A 12,821-nucleotide genomic window follows, 5' to 3' on the forward strand; every position below is an offset into this window, starting at 1 on the left:
ACTCATTTCCCAAAATCTGCTACTCATTGAAACTGGTATGCTGATACAGTCTCAATCGACCCACCTGTGATAGTTCCTGGATTGTTATTGTTGACCATGCCTGTCTCATTCGTCCAACAGGAGGTGCCATTGTTTTCATCCGATGGCTCTTGGTTTTATTTGACACTGCCAGCCAAGCAGGGTGCCCGAGGGGAGTTCCGCCACATTGCCAGTGTCCCTGCGCAGGTCAGTGTGAGGGCAATAAAGTTTTATACCCCTGTGTCATCCTCCAATGGTTTAATATCAGACTGCTTGTTAAGCCTTCAACGGAGTGACATACAACAGTATGTGATTATACAGATTTTAATAGCAGAGAACTGAAGTCTTGTCTAGGCAGTGATTATTTTAGGTATCTGTGACTGTGTATCTGAATTGTATGTCTGAATAACTCTACATTTCGCTGACAATTTTATTCTCTGCATCTCCTCTCCACTGGCAGTCTGTCTGTTTATGTATTCATCGTCCTCTCTTTCTCTCTCCTTCAATGTGACACAGCCTGCCATCCCCTCTGTCCCTCCTCGCTTTCTTACATCCGGGAATTGGGATGTCACTGTGCTGTGTGCCTTGGATGAGGACAACGGAAAAATGTATGTGAGAGCCTCTGTGTGTGATGCTACATAGCATAACATGTACAGTTGAAGTCAGAAGTTTACATACACCTTAGCCCAAAAAAATTTAACTAAGTTTTTCACAATTCCTGACATTTAATCTTAGTAAAAATTCCCTGTCTTAGGTCAGTTAGGATCACCACTTTATTTTAAGAATGTGAAATGTCAGAATAATAGTAGAGAGAATTATTTCTTTCAGCTTTTATTTCTTTCATCACATTCCCAGTGGGTCAGAAGTTTACATACACTCAATTAGTATTTGATAGCATTGCCTTTAAATTGTTTAACTTGAGTCAAACGTTTCAGGTAGCCTTCCACAAGCTTCCCACAATAAGTTGGGGGAATTTTGGCCCATTCCTCCTGACAGAGCTGGTGTAACTGAGTCAGGTTTGTAGAACTCCTTGCTCGGACACGCTTTTTCAGTTCTGCCCACAAATTTTCTATGGGATTGAGGTCAGGGCTTTGTGATGGCCACTCCAACACCTTGACTTTGTTGTCCTTAAGCCATTTTGCCACAACTTTGGAAGTATGCTTGGGGTCATTGTCCACTTGGAAGACCCATTTGCGACCAAGCTTTAACTTCCTGACTGATGTTTTGAGATGTTGCTTCAATATATCCACATAATTTTACTTCCTCATGACGTCATCTATTTTGTGAAGTGCACCAGTCCCTCCTGCAGCATAGCACCCCCACAACATGATGCTGCCACCCCCCATGCTTCACGGTTGGGATGGTGTTCTTCTGGTTGCAAGCCTCCCCCTTTTCCCTCCAAACAGAACGATGGTCATTATGGCCAAAACGTTCTATTTTTGTTTCAAAACATTTCTCCAAAAAGTACGATATTTGTCCCCATGTGCAGTTGCAAACCGTAGTCTGGCTTTTTTATGGCAGTTTTGGAGCAGTGGCTTCTTCCTTGCTGAGCGGCCTTTCAGGTTATGTCGACATAAGACTCGTTTTACTATGGATATAGATACTTTTGTACCTGTTTCCTCCAGCATCTTCACAGGGTCCTTTGCTGTTGTTCTGGGATTGATTTGCACTTTTCGCTCCAAAGTACGTTCATCTCTAGGAGACAGAACGCATCTCCTTCCTGAGCGGTAGGATGGCTGCGTGGTCCCATGGTGTTCATACTTGCGTACTATTGTTTATACAGATGAACGTGGTACCTTCAGGCGTTTGGAAATTGCTCCCAAGGATGAACCAGACTTGTGGAGGTCTACAATTCTTTTTCTTTTTCTTTTTTCTGAAATACATCCACAGGTACACCTCCAATTGACTCAAATTATGTCAATTGGCCTATCAGAAGCTTCTAAAGCCATGACATCATTTTCGGGAATTTTCCAAACTGTTTAAAGGCACAGTCAACTTAGTGTATGTAAACTTCTGACCCACTGGAATTGTGATACAGCGAATTATAAGTGAAATAATCTGTCTGTAAACAGTTGTTGGAAAAAAAAATTGTGTCATGCACAAAGTAGATGTCCTAACCGACTTGCCAAAACTATAGTTTGTTAACAAGAAATTTGTGGAGTGGTTGAAAAATGAGTTTTAATGACTCCAACCTAAGTGTATGTAAACTTTCGACTTCAACTGCATGTGAGAGCCTCTGCAATTAGATGCTAGAATCAACCCACATGTTTAACATTTTATACAGGCATAGTTAAAGGCTGGGGCAAAGTATTTCATTATGAGGAATTGTCATTAAAACTATATGGGCTTATATTTATTTGCTTTGCATGACTAGAAGTGAGAAGTAGGCAGGGATGGGGAGTAACGGATTACATGTTGTTAGTTACATGTAATCTTCTTATTTTTTATGTAACTAATCAGTTACATTACAAGCAAACATATTTTTATGAGATTACAGATACTTTTGAAAAACTAGATGATTACTTGGATGACTTTTAAATTTAGAAAGGTTGTTCACTAAAAAAAATACATTATGACATCTTTCTGTTTTCTCAATGACATTCAATTCAGCATTGTGGTCAGCGAGTCTGACCACAAGTCAGAGACCACTATAATACACCAAATGTGTTTGATGGATCCTTTTTGTCTTCTTCTAATGCCTCATAAGGGGAAAGTAATCAAAAAAGTAACTGAAAGTAATCAGATTATGTTACTAACGTTTGGTCATCCAAAAGTTACATCACTGATAAAAAATGTTGTTCAGGTAACTAACTAGTGATTGTAATAGATTAATTTAGAAAGTAACTTACCCAGACCTGCAAGTAGGCTACTGTCGTAGAACGATGATTAGGACAGAAAAACACATACGGGTATTACTGCCCTTTTAAAGAATTAGCCCATGATCCCTAAAAGTTAATGGATCTAAGTTAAAGAGAACATGTAGTATTCACTTAAAACAGATCTGGCTTTGTTTTCGATCAGATCAAGTCAGCTGAAACTGAACAAGACAGGATTAGATGGTATTCGACTGAGCGGTCCACTGTTTTATTCTGTCAGTACCAGGCTCGGGGCACAAGTCCTTCATGCTTTTGACAAATTGAGGTGTAGTGTGTGTGCGTGTGCGTGTGTGTGTGCTAGCATCATCCTCATGGAGCATGATGGGAACCGGAAGGTGTAGCCAGATGGCTGCACAAAGTCCAAACCCAGCTAGCACATAACGTTCTCAGAACCATTTGTTTCTTAGAGCTTGGTGAGAGCGTGGTTGTCCCATGGTTGTTTAGCATACAACCTTCCCACAACTTTCTGGGAATGGTGCAGAATAGTTGCTTGGCTGTAGAACATTTTCTGCACATTTAATGAACTTGAGATTTTGGTATTTCATTTACTTTAATAGAATGTTTCTTAAAAGTTCAAACATGATTACATTTCATTTCAATTTTGGGAATGTTCTACGAACGTTCTCCAACTGGTTTGACTTTGGGAACGTTCTCAAATAGTTAATGGAACGTTAAGAAACAACATTCTTCTGCGGGAATTTCAGTATTTCATCATAACGTTTCCTACAGATTTCCTAATGGTTCTATTAAAGTCATGTTCTCAAATTGTTCCGAGAACGTTATACATTCTGGGAATGTAAAAAAAAAAATATATACAAATATATACAGTGGGGAGAACAAGTATTTGATACACTGCCGATTTTGCAGGTTTTCCTACTTACAAAGCATGTAGAGGTCTGTAATTTTTATAATAGATACACTTCAACTGTGAGAGACAGAATCTAAAACAAAAATCCAGAAAATCACATTGTATGATTTTTAAGTAATTCATTTGCATTTTATTGCATGACATAAGTATTTGATACATCAGAAAAGCAGAACTTAATATTGGGTACAGAAACCTTTGTTTGCAATTACAGAGATCATACGTTTCCTGTAGTTCTTGACCAGGTTTGTACACACTGCAGCAGGGATTTTGGCCCACTCCTCCATACAGACGTTCTCCAGATCCTTCAGGTTTCGGGGCTGTCGCTGGGCAATACGGACTTTCAGCTCCCTCCAAAGATTTTCTATTGGGTTCAGGTCTGGAGACTGGGTAGGCCACTCCAGGACCTTGAGATGCTTCTTACGGAGCAACTCCTTAGTTGCCCTGGCTGTGTGTTTCGGGTCGTTGTCATGCTGGAAGACCCAGCCACGACCCATCTCAATGCTCTTACTGAGGGAAGGAGGTTGTTGGCCAAGATCTCGCGATACATGGCCCCATCCATCCTCCCCTCAATACAGTGCAGCCGCCCTGTGCCCTTTGCAGAAAAGCATCCCCAAAGAATGATGTTTCCACCTCCATGCCTCACGGTTGGGATGGTGTTCTTGGGGTTGTACTCATCCTTCTTCTTCCTCCAAACACGGCGAGTGGAGTTTAGACCAAAAAGCTCTATTTTTGTCACATCAAACCACATGACCTTCTCCCATTCCTCCTCTGGATCATCCAGATGGTCATTGGCAAACTTCAGATGAACCTGGACATGCGCTGGCTTGAGCAGGGGGACCTTGCGTGCGCTGCAGGATTTTAATCCATGGCGGCGTAGTGTGTTACTAATGGTTTTCTTTGAGACTGTGGTCCCAGCTCTCTTCAGGTCATTGACCAGGTCCTGCCGTGTAGTTCTGGGCTGATCCCTCACCTTCCTCATGATCATTGATTCCCCACGAGGTGAGATCTTGCATGGAGCCCCAGACCGAGGGTGATTGACCATCATCTTGAACTTCTTCAATTTTTTTATAATTGCACCAACAGCTGTTGCCTTCTCACCAAGCTGCTTGCCTATTATCCTGTAGCCCATCCCAGCCTTGTGCAGGTCTACAATTTCATCCCTGATGTCCTTACACAGCTCTCTGGTCTTGGCCATTGTGGAGAGGTTGGAGTCTGTTTGATTGAGTGTGTGGACAGGTGTCTTTTATACAGGTAACGAGTTCAAACATGTGCAGTTAATACAGGTAATGAGTGGAGAACAGGAGGGCTTCTTAAAGAAAAACTAACAGGTCTGTGAGAGCCGGAATTCTTACTGGTTGGTAGGTGATCAAATACTTATGTCATGCAATAAAATGCAAATTAATTACTTAAAAATCATACAATGTGATTTTCTGGATTTTTGTTTTAGATTCCGTCTCTCACAGTTGAAGTGTACCTATGATAAAAATGACAGACCTCTACATGCTTTGTAAGTAGGAAAACCTGCAAAATCGGCAGTGTATCAAATACTTGTTCTCCCCACTGTATATATATATTCATTCACATTTATAAACAAAAAATTCCATTCTCATAACATGAAGAAAACTTTCCATAAAAAACACAAGAAAACTTTAGTAATATTCAGAGTAACAACGTTCTAAGAATGTTATTTAAAAACATACATTCCATTCTCAGCATCAACAAAATTCTATCTTGTTAAGTGTGTTGGCCACGCCCACTAATTGGCAACACCTGATCTTAATGAGTGCTTGTTTCCTTTGAAACAAAAGCTTGTTTGAATACAGCTTTGTATGTATAAAAAAACATGCGCCCTAGCTCCATTCTGGTAACGCAGTGGACTAATTCCATGGATAGAGAACAGAAGATCATAAGTTCAAATTTCACAAACGCCGTGTCACAATAAAAAATACATGTATTTGCATGATTAATGCCTAAGGAAATGTATTTCTATGTCAATCAATCAATCAAATGTATTTATAAAGCCCTTCTTACATCAGCTGATGTCAAAAAGTGCTGTACAGAAACCCAGCCTAAAACCCCAAACAGCAAGCAATGCAGGTGTAGAAGCACGGTGGCTAGCAAAATCTCCCTAGAAAGGCCAGAACCTAGGAAGAAACCTAGAGAGGAACCAGGCTATGAGGGGTGGACAGTCCTCTTCTGGCGGTGCCGGGTGGAGATTATAACAGAACATTGCCAAAATGTTCAAATGTTCATAGATGACCAGCAGGGTCAAATATTAATCACAGTGGTTGTCGAGGGTGCAACAGGTCAGCACCTCAGGAGTAAATGTCAGTTGGCATTTCATAGCCGATCATTCAGAGTATCTCTACCGCTCCTGCTGTCTCTAGAGAGTTGAAAACAGCAGGTCTGGGACAGGTAGCACGTCCGGTGAACAGGTCAGGGTTCCATAGCCGCAGGCAGAACAGTTGAAACTAGAGCAACAGCACGACCAGGTGGACTGGGGACAGCAAGGAGTCATCAGGCCAGGTAGTCCTGAGGCATGGTTCTAGGGCTCAGGTCCTCCGAGAGAGAGAGAGAAAGAAAGAAAGAAAGAAAGAAAGAAAGAAAGAAAGAAAGAAAGAAAGAAAGAAAGAAAGAAAGAAAAAGAGAGAAAAATTATGTGTGCTTGGAGTTCAGAAAATTGTATGCAAAATAAGCTAGAAGTGTTATTGAAAGTCTTATTGAAATATTCAGTGAAAGTTTTATGGAAGTATTTTGAAAACCACCAAATAACATATAGGAAAACTTTAAGGGAACCAGAGTAAAATGTTCTTAGAACCTCCCTGCAACCTAAAAATATATGTTCCCAGAACAGGAGAAATTATCACTTCTGTTTTCAAAACGTTTACAAAACGTTCAGTTTTACCAGTCAGGAAACTCATGGCTTTGTTCCCACAACCAATGTGAAACCAAAAACATACCTTCCCACAATTTCCAAGGAACCAAATGTGCTAGCTGGGATTTGCCCATGTGGTGGCTGGCATGGATGTTTGCCTCCAAGCAAGACACTCATACTGCACAGCATTCATATACTGTACATTCTGCTGTATAGACAATGGAGTCAAAGTCAGACTCAAATCACTGGGCATGTTCTGTAATTCACCCTTATTGAGAGTGTCTGCGAATCAACTGATACCATGAATTTGTTGAGTGAAGCGTGTAAATCATAAATACCAGGTGGACTAACATACAGTATCTCCACATTCAGCGGTCCTGGAAGATGGGAGTTGATTGACTGTTTCCTATTGACTGCATCACTATGTCTTCTCCGTTTGCAGCTACTTCCTCAGCACAGAAGAATCCAGACAGAGCAGACACCTGTACAGGTGAGGCCATCCCCTGTCAAAAACTACTTGATCCAGAATTTCCTCCTTTGAAGGCGGGCTGGCTTTGACTGATGAAGTCAAATTGGCTTTATTTCCCAAATCAAGACGTTTTAGTTATTTAAACATACCCTTGTTTTACAGAATGTAATTTCCGATTTTTAAGACAAAGATTTTAGTTTAGCAGCCAACGAAACAAAACTAGTTTACATGAAATTCAAGTCAAAGCAATGGTGGCTCAACAACTTTTGGGTTTCATGAGAAGGTGGATAGTCAGAGAAGTGAGGTGTGAGCTGAAGGGTTATATAGCGCAGCAGCTGAAGCCATTCCTCTCCAGTGCGCTTTAGGCAGACTGCCCACCTAACACATTTATCAGAGAGGAGACCAAGCCAACTCAGTGGATGGGATGGTGCTGTGGTAGAGAATGCGTCACCAGGACGTAAAGACTGCGTCACCAGGACGTAAAGACCACGTCCCAAATGGCTCCTTATTCCCTATATAGTGCACTACTTTTGACCAGAGTCCTATGGGCCTTGGTCAAAAGTAGTGCGCTGTATCGGGAATAGGGTGCCATTTGGGACGCACACGTAAAGACTGATCCACAACCTGTGATTAATGTGCTCAGCTCCCCAGGTCCATTCACCTTATATGTTATATATAGTTTTTTTATTACTCTGCTTTGGGCCTCGCTAGATGATAGAGCAGAGGGAGAGAAAGGTATCTGGTTTAAAGTGGGTTTTCTGGGGAAGGTGTATGCATTATTTTTTGGTACCCTTGGAGAGAGATAGTTATTGAGAGGTCTGAGATAGAGTTTTTATTAAAAAAGTTGCGTTTATTTTCAACCTTGGAAGAGTTGTATTCTTGTTTGAGAAGTCAGTCGTATTCTTGCTTGAGAAGTCAACTCAGTAATTCATTTTAGCATTTCTATCATTGTATTATTGTTTAATTAAGGTGTAATTTACAACCTTAATTAGATATTGATTGGGACAGCTGAATAGTTTCAGATCCATTAGTTCTTTAAGGTATTTCGTCACTCTGTTGTCTTCCTCTTTCTCAGTGTGGACCTCGAAGGGATCTTTCAACGCCAGTGTCTGACCTGCTACCTTCTAGAAGGTTGCAGCTTTTTCAAAGCAGAGTTCAGCCCCAATCAGACATATTTCACACTTTATTGTCTAGGTAGGTGCCCCACACACACAAGCACATCTTCCTGCTTGAATCAAGGATAATCAAATATGTACGTTTTCCTTTTCTTTGTCTTTGATCCTTGTTTCTCCAGGCCCCGGAGTCCCCAAGGTGACAGTTCACAGCACTAAGGACCCCTCCAGTGAGTTATACACTCTGGTTTCTCTGACTAGCCTGCTCCACTTTTTCTACCATCAGACACTTTTGACAGTGGCCAGTAGAGGGCAGTATGTACAAACAAACATAACTGGTAGTGAGCAATTTAAAGCAGTTTCAGAAACTGGGTAGGGGGGAGTAGCTGTGAATAGGCTGTATAAATGTCACTATATGTTTGTATGATCTCCTTTAGGATACGTAGTTCTGGAGGACAACACTCCTCTCTCTGAGGCCCTATATGGGAAGAGACTCCCAGAGACTGTCTTCAAGACCCTCACAGCAGACAACCACGGTAAGCATGTGATATCACTCTGGGCCCATAGTCACAGAGTCTAAAATGATCATTCACATTAACTGACATAACAAAACAGAGACTGTTTTGGGTTCAAATGGTCACAGAACAGACTGGTTCCAGTTATATCAGGCCTCTAAATAACAAGCCAAATATAGAAGCATGCCCATCAAGAAAATACTTTCTTTAATTAGCTGATTAGAGCTCCATGGGAGCAAGAGCCTGATTCATGCTCTCCCTTTGCGGGGAGGACTGTGTGTGTGTGTGTGTGTGTGTGTGTGTGTGTGTGTGTGTGTGTGTGTGTGTGTGTGTGTGTGTGTGTGTGTGTGTGTGTGTGTGTGTGTGTGTGTGTGTGTGTGTGTGTGTGTGTGTGTGTGTGTGTGTGTGTGTGTGTGTGTGTGTGCGGATGTGTGGATTTGTGTGTGTGTGTGTGTGTATGTGTGCTTTTTGTGTGTGTGTGGGTGTGTGCACTGTACACATACTCAATGAACTAACTCATTGTTACAATGACGCACATGACTCAGGGGTGTTCATTTACTGGTGCTTTAGTTTAGCGCACACAGATTTCAGGGGGAGAATACTGATGAGCTCTGCTACAGTGTACCGTAAAACTTCAATTAAACTCTGAGTCTTGAATAGTGTGCTGATGTCGGGCATCAGCACACATTTCAGCAAATAAAAGCTGCGTCTATAAATGAATTGTTTACGAGTACCATAAACATTTGACAAAATAAGATAAAGGAGAGCAACATCATTGCCATGGATGAAACAGCAGTGTGGGAATAAATGTATATGGGTGAAGTGAAAGTAGGTAAGGGTTAATGTTGCTAAAACAGAAAAGAATTTGATGGTTAAAAATAAAGTAATAGTGGATGCCCCTAGTGGATGGTATTGAAGGCATCTCCTGACATCCTGGGGACCAGGACAAGCATTGAATACTGAAGTCTATCTGCTGTGATCTTGCTGCAACTACAGGAGGTACAAGGCACAACAAGGTGCAACAAGTGAAAGTGTGGTGCGGAAACATGAAATCGGGGGTGAATGACGGGCAGCCTTTGCGAAGTCTGATCTGCGACTGCTATGGGTTTGTTATGATGTTTATACTGGTCATACTGGTCACAGTAAACAGTGTAGTAGTCTTTTCAACCTTTTATTGAGCAAAAGCTTTGTGCATTAATAGATGCACAAATAGAAGCCTGTCTCTAATAAGCACCAGTTGTGTTCAGTGATTGAAGCAAATAAACGCCCTGGGTATTAGATGAAGTTTGAACATATATCTCTGTTTACACTACTTGACCAAAAGTATGTGGACACCTGTTTGTCAAACATCTCATTCCAAAATCATGGGCATTAATATTGAGTTGGTCCCCCCTTTGCTGCTATAACAGGTTCCACTCATCAGGGAAGGCTTTTACTAGATGTTGGAACATTGCTTCCATTCAGCCACCAAGAGCATTAGTGAGTTTGGGCACTGATGTTGGGCGATTAGGCCTGGCTCGCAGTCAGCATTCCATTTCATCCCAAAGATGATCAATGAGGTTGAAGTCAGGGCTTTGTGCATGCCAGTCAAGTTTTTCCACACTGATCTCGACAAACCATTTCTGTATGGACCTCGCTTTGTGCACAGGGACATTGTCATGCGGAACAGGAAAGGGCTTTCCCCAAACTGTTGCCACAATGTTGGAAACACAGAATTTTCTAGAATCTCATTGAATGCTGTAGCGTTAAGATTTCCCTTCACTGAAACTAAGGGGCCTAGCCCGAATCATGAAAAACAGCCACAGACCGTTATTCCTCCTCCACCCAACTTTACAGTTGGCACTAAGTATTGGGGCAGGTAGCGTTCTCCTGGCATTCGCCTAACCCAGATTAGTTCGTCGGACTGCCAGATGGTGAAGCGTGACTCATACAGCTGGCTGGTTATACAATGTACCGGCAGGATAGAACAGCGGCGTCTGGTAAGACCAGGGGCGGCGGTCTATGTATTTTTGTAAACAACAGCTGGTGCATGATATCTAAGGTTGTCTTGAGCCATTGCTCGCCTGAGGTAGAGTTTCTCATGATAAGCTGCAGACCACATTACCTGCCGAGAGAGTTTTCATCTATATTCTTTGTAGCTGTTTTCATACCACCACAGTCAGAGGCTGGCACCAAGATAGCATTGAATGAGCTGTATTCCTCCATAAGCAAACAAGAAAACGCTCACCCAGAGGCGGTGCTCCTAGTAGCCGGGGACTTTAATGCAGGGAAACTTAAATCAGTTTTACCTAATTTCTATCAACATGTTAAATGTGCAACCACAGGGAAAATAACTCTGGACCACCTGTACTCCACACACAGAGACGCATACAAAGCTCCCCCTCGCCCTCCATTTGGCAAATCTGACCATAGTTCTATCCTCCTAATTCCTGCTCACCAGCAAAAACTCAAGCAGATGAAGCAGATGCTAAGCTAGAGGACTGTTTTGCTAGCACAGACTGGAATATGTTCCGGGATACCTCCAATGGCATTGAGGAGTACACCACATCTGTCATTGACTTCATCAATAAATGCATTGATGACGTCGTGCCCACTGTGACTGTACGTACATACCCCAAGCAAAAACCATGGATTACAGGCAGCATCCGCACTGAGCTAAAGGCTAGAGCTGCCACTTTGAAGGAGCGGGACTCTAACCCGGACGCTTATAAGAAATCCCGCTATGCCCTCCGACGAACCATCAAACAGGGAAAGCTTCAATGCAGGACTAAGATCAAGTCGTACTACACCGGCTCTGACGCTCGTCGGATGTGGCAGGGCCTGCAAACAATTACAAACTACAAAGGGAAGCACAGCCAAGAGCTGCCTAGTGACACGAGCCTACCGGACGAGTTAAACTACTTCTATGCTCGCTTTGAGGCAAATAACACTGAAACATGCATGAGAGCACCAGCTGTACTGGAAGACTCTGTGATCACGCACTCCGCAGCCGATGTGAGTAAGACCTTTAGACAGGTCAACATTCACAAGGCCGCAGGGTCAGACGGATTACCAGGACGTGTACTGTGAGCATGCGCTGACCAACTAGCAAGTGTCTTCACTGACATTTTCAACCTCTCCCTGTCCGAGTCTGTAATGCCAACATGTTTTAAGCAGACCACCATAGTGCCTGTGCCCAAGAACACTAAGGTAACTTGCCTAAATGACTACCGACCCGTAGCACTCACGTCTGTAGCCATGAAGTGCTTTGAAAGGTTGGTCATGGCTCACATCAACACCATTGTCCCAGAAACCCTAGACCCACTCAAACTTGCATACCGCCCCAACAGATCCGCAGATGATGCCGTCTCTATGCACTCCACACTGCCATTTCCCACCTGGACAAAAGGAACACCTATGTGAGAATGCTATTCATTGACTACAGTTTAGCATTCAACACCATAGTGCCCTTAAAGCTCATCAATACGCTAAGGACCCTGGGACTAAACACCTCCCTCTGCAACTGAATTCTGGACTTCCTGACGGGCCGCCCCCAGATGGTAAGGGTAGGTAACAACACATCCGCCACGCTGATCCTCAACACAGGGGCCCCTCAAGAGTGCGTGCTCAGCCCCCTCCTGTACTCCCTGTTCACTCATGACTGCATGGCCAGGCACGACTCCAACACCATCATTAAATTTGACGATGACACAACAGTTGTAGGCCTGATCACCGACAACAACGAGACAGCCTATAGGGAGGAGGTCAGAGACCTGACCGTGTGGTGCCAGGACAACAACCTACCCTTCAACGTGATCAAGACAAAGGAGATGATTGTGGACTACAGGAAAAAGAGGACCGAGTATGCCCCCATTCTCATCGACGGGGCTGCAGTGGAGGCACTACAGAGGGTAGTGCGAACGGCCCAGTACATCACTGGGTCCAAGCTTCCGGCCATCCAGGACCTCTATACCAGGCGGTGTCAGAGAAAGGCCCTGAAAATTGTCAAAGACTCCAGCCACCCTAGTCATAGACTGTTCTCTCTGCTACCACACGGCAAGCGGTACCGGAGCGCCAAGTCTAGGTCCAAGAGGCTTCTAAACAGCTTC

General features: G+C 43.0%; 1 protein-coding gene across 3 annotated transcripts in view; it reads left to right on the plus strand.

Moving 5' to 3' along the window:
• LOC139542395 (inactive dipeptidyl peptidase 10-like) overlaps positions 1–12,821 on the plus strand; it is a 39,340-nt gene that overhangs the window by 20,400 nt on the left and 6,119 nt on the right. For all 3 annotated transcript variants that reach the window (XM_071347786.1, XM_071347787.1, XM_071347788.1), the window contains 6 exons: positions 121–225; positions 535–626; positions 7,080–7,127; positions 8,182–8,300; positions 8,401–8,448; positions 8,656–8,754. In XM_071347786.1, coding sequence (XP_071203887.1) covers positions 121–225; positions 535–626; positions 7,080–7,127; positions 8,182–8,300; positions 8,401–8,448; positions 8,656–8,754 — 511 coding nt within the window. The remainder of the gene's footprint in view (positions 1–120; positions 226–534; positions 627–7,079; positions 7,128–8,181; positions 8,301–8,400; positions 8,449–8,655; positions 8,755–12,821) is intronic.

Source organism: Salvelinus alpinus, chromosome 17 (genome assembly GCF_045679555.1).
Source record: "Salvelinus alpinus chromosome 17, SLU_Salpinus.1, whole genome shotgun sequence".
Classification (NCBI taxonomy): domain Eukaryota; kingdom Metazoa; phylum Chordata; class Actinopteri; order Salmoniformes; family Salmonidae; genus Salvelinus; species Salvelinus alpinus.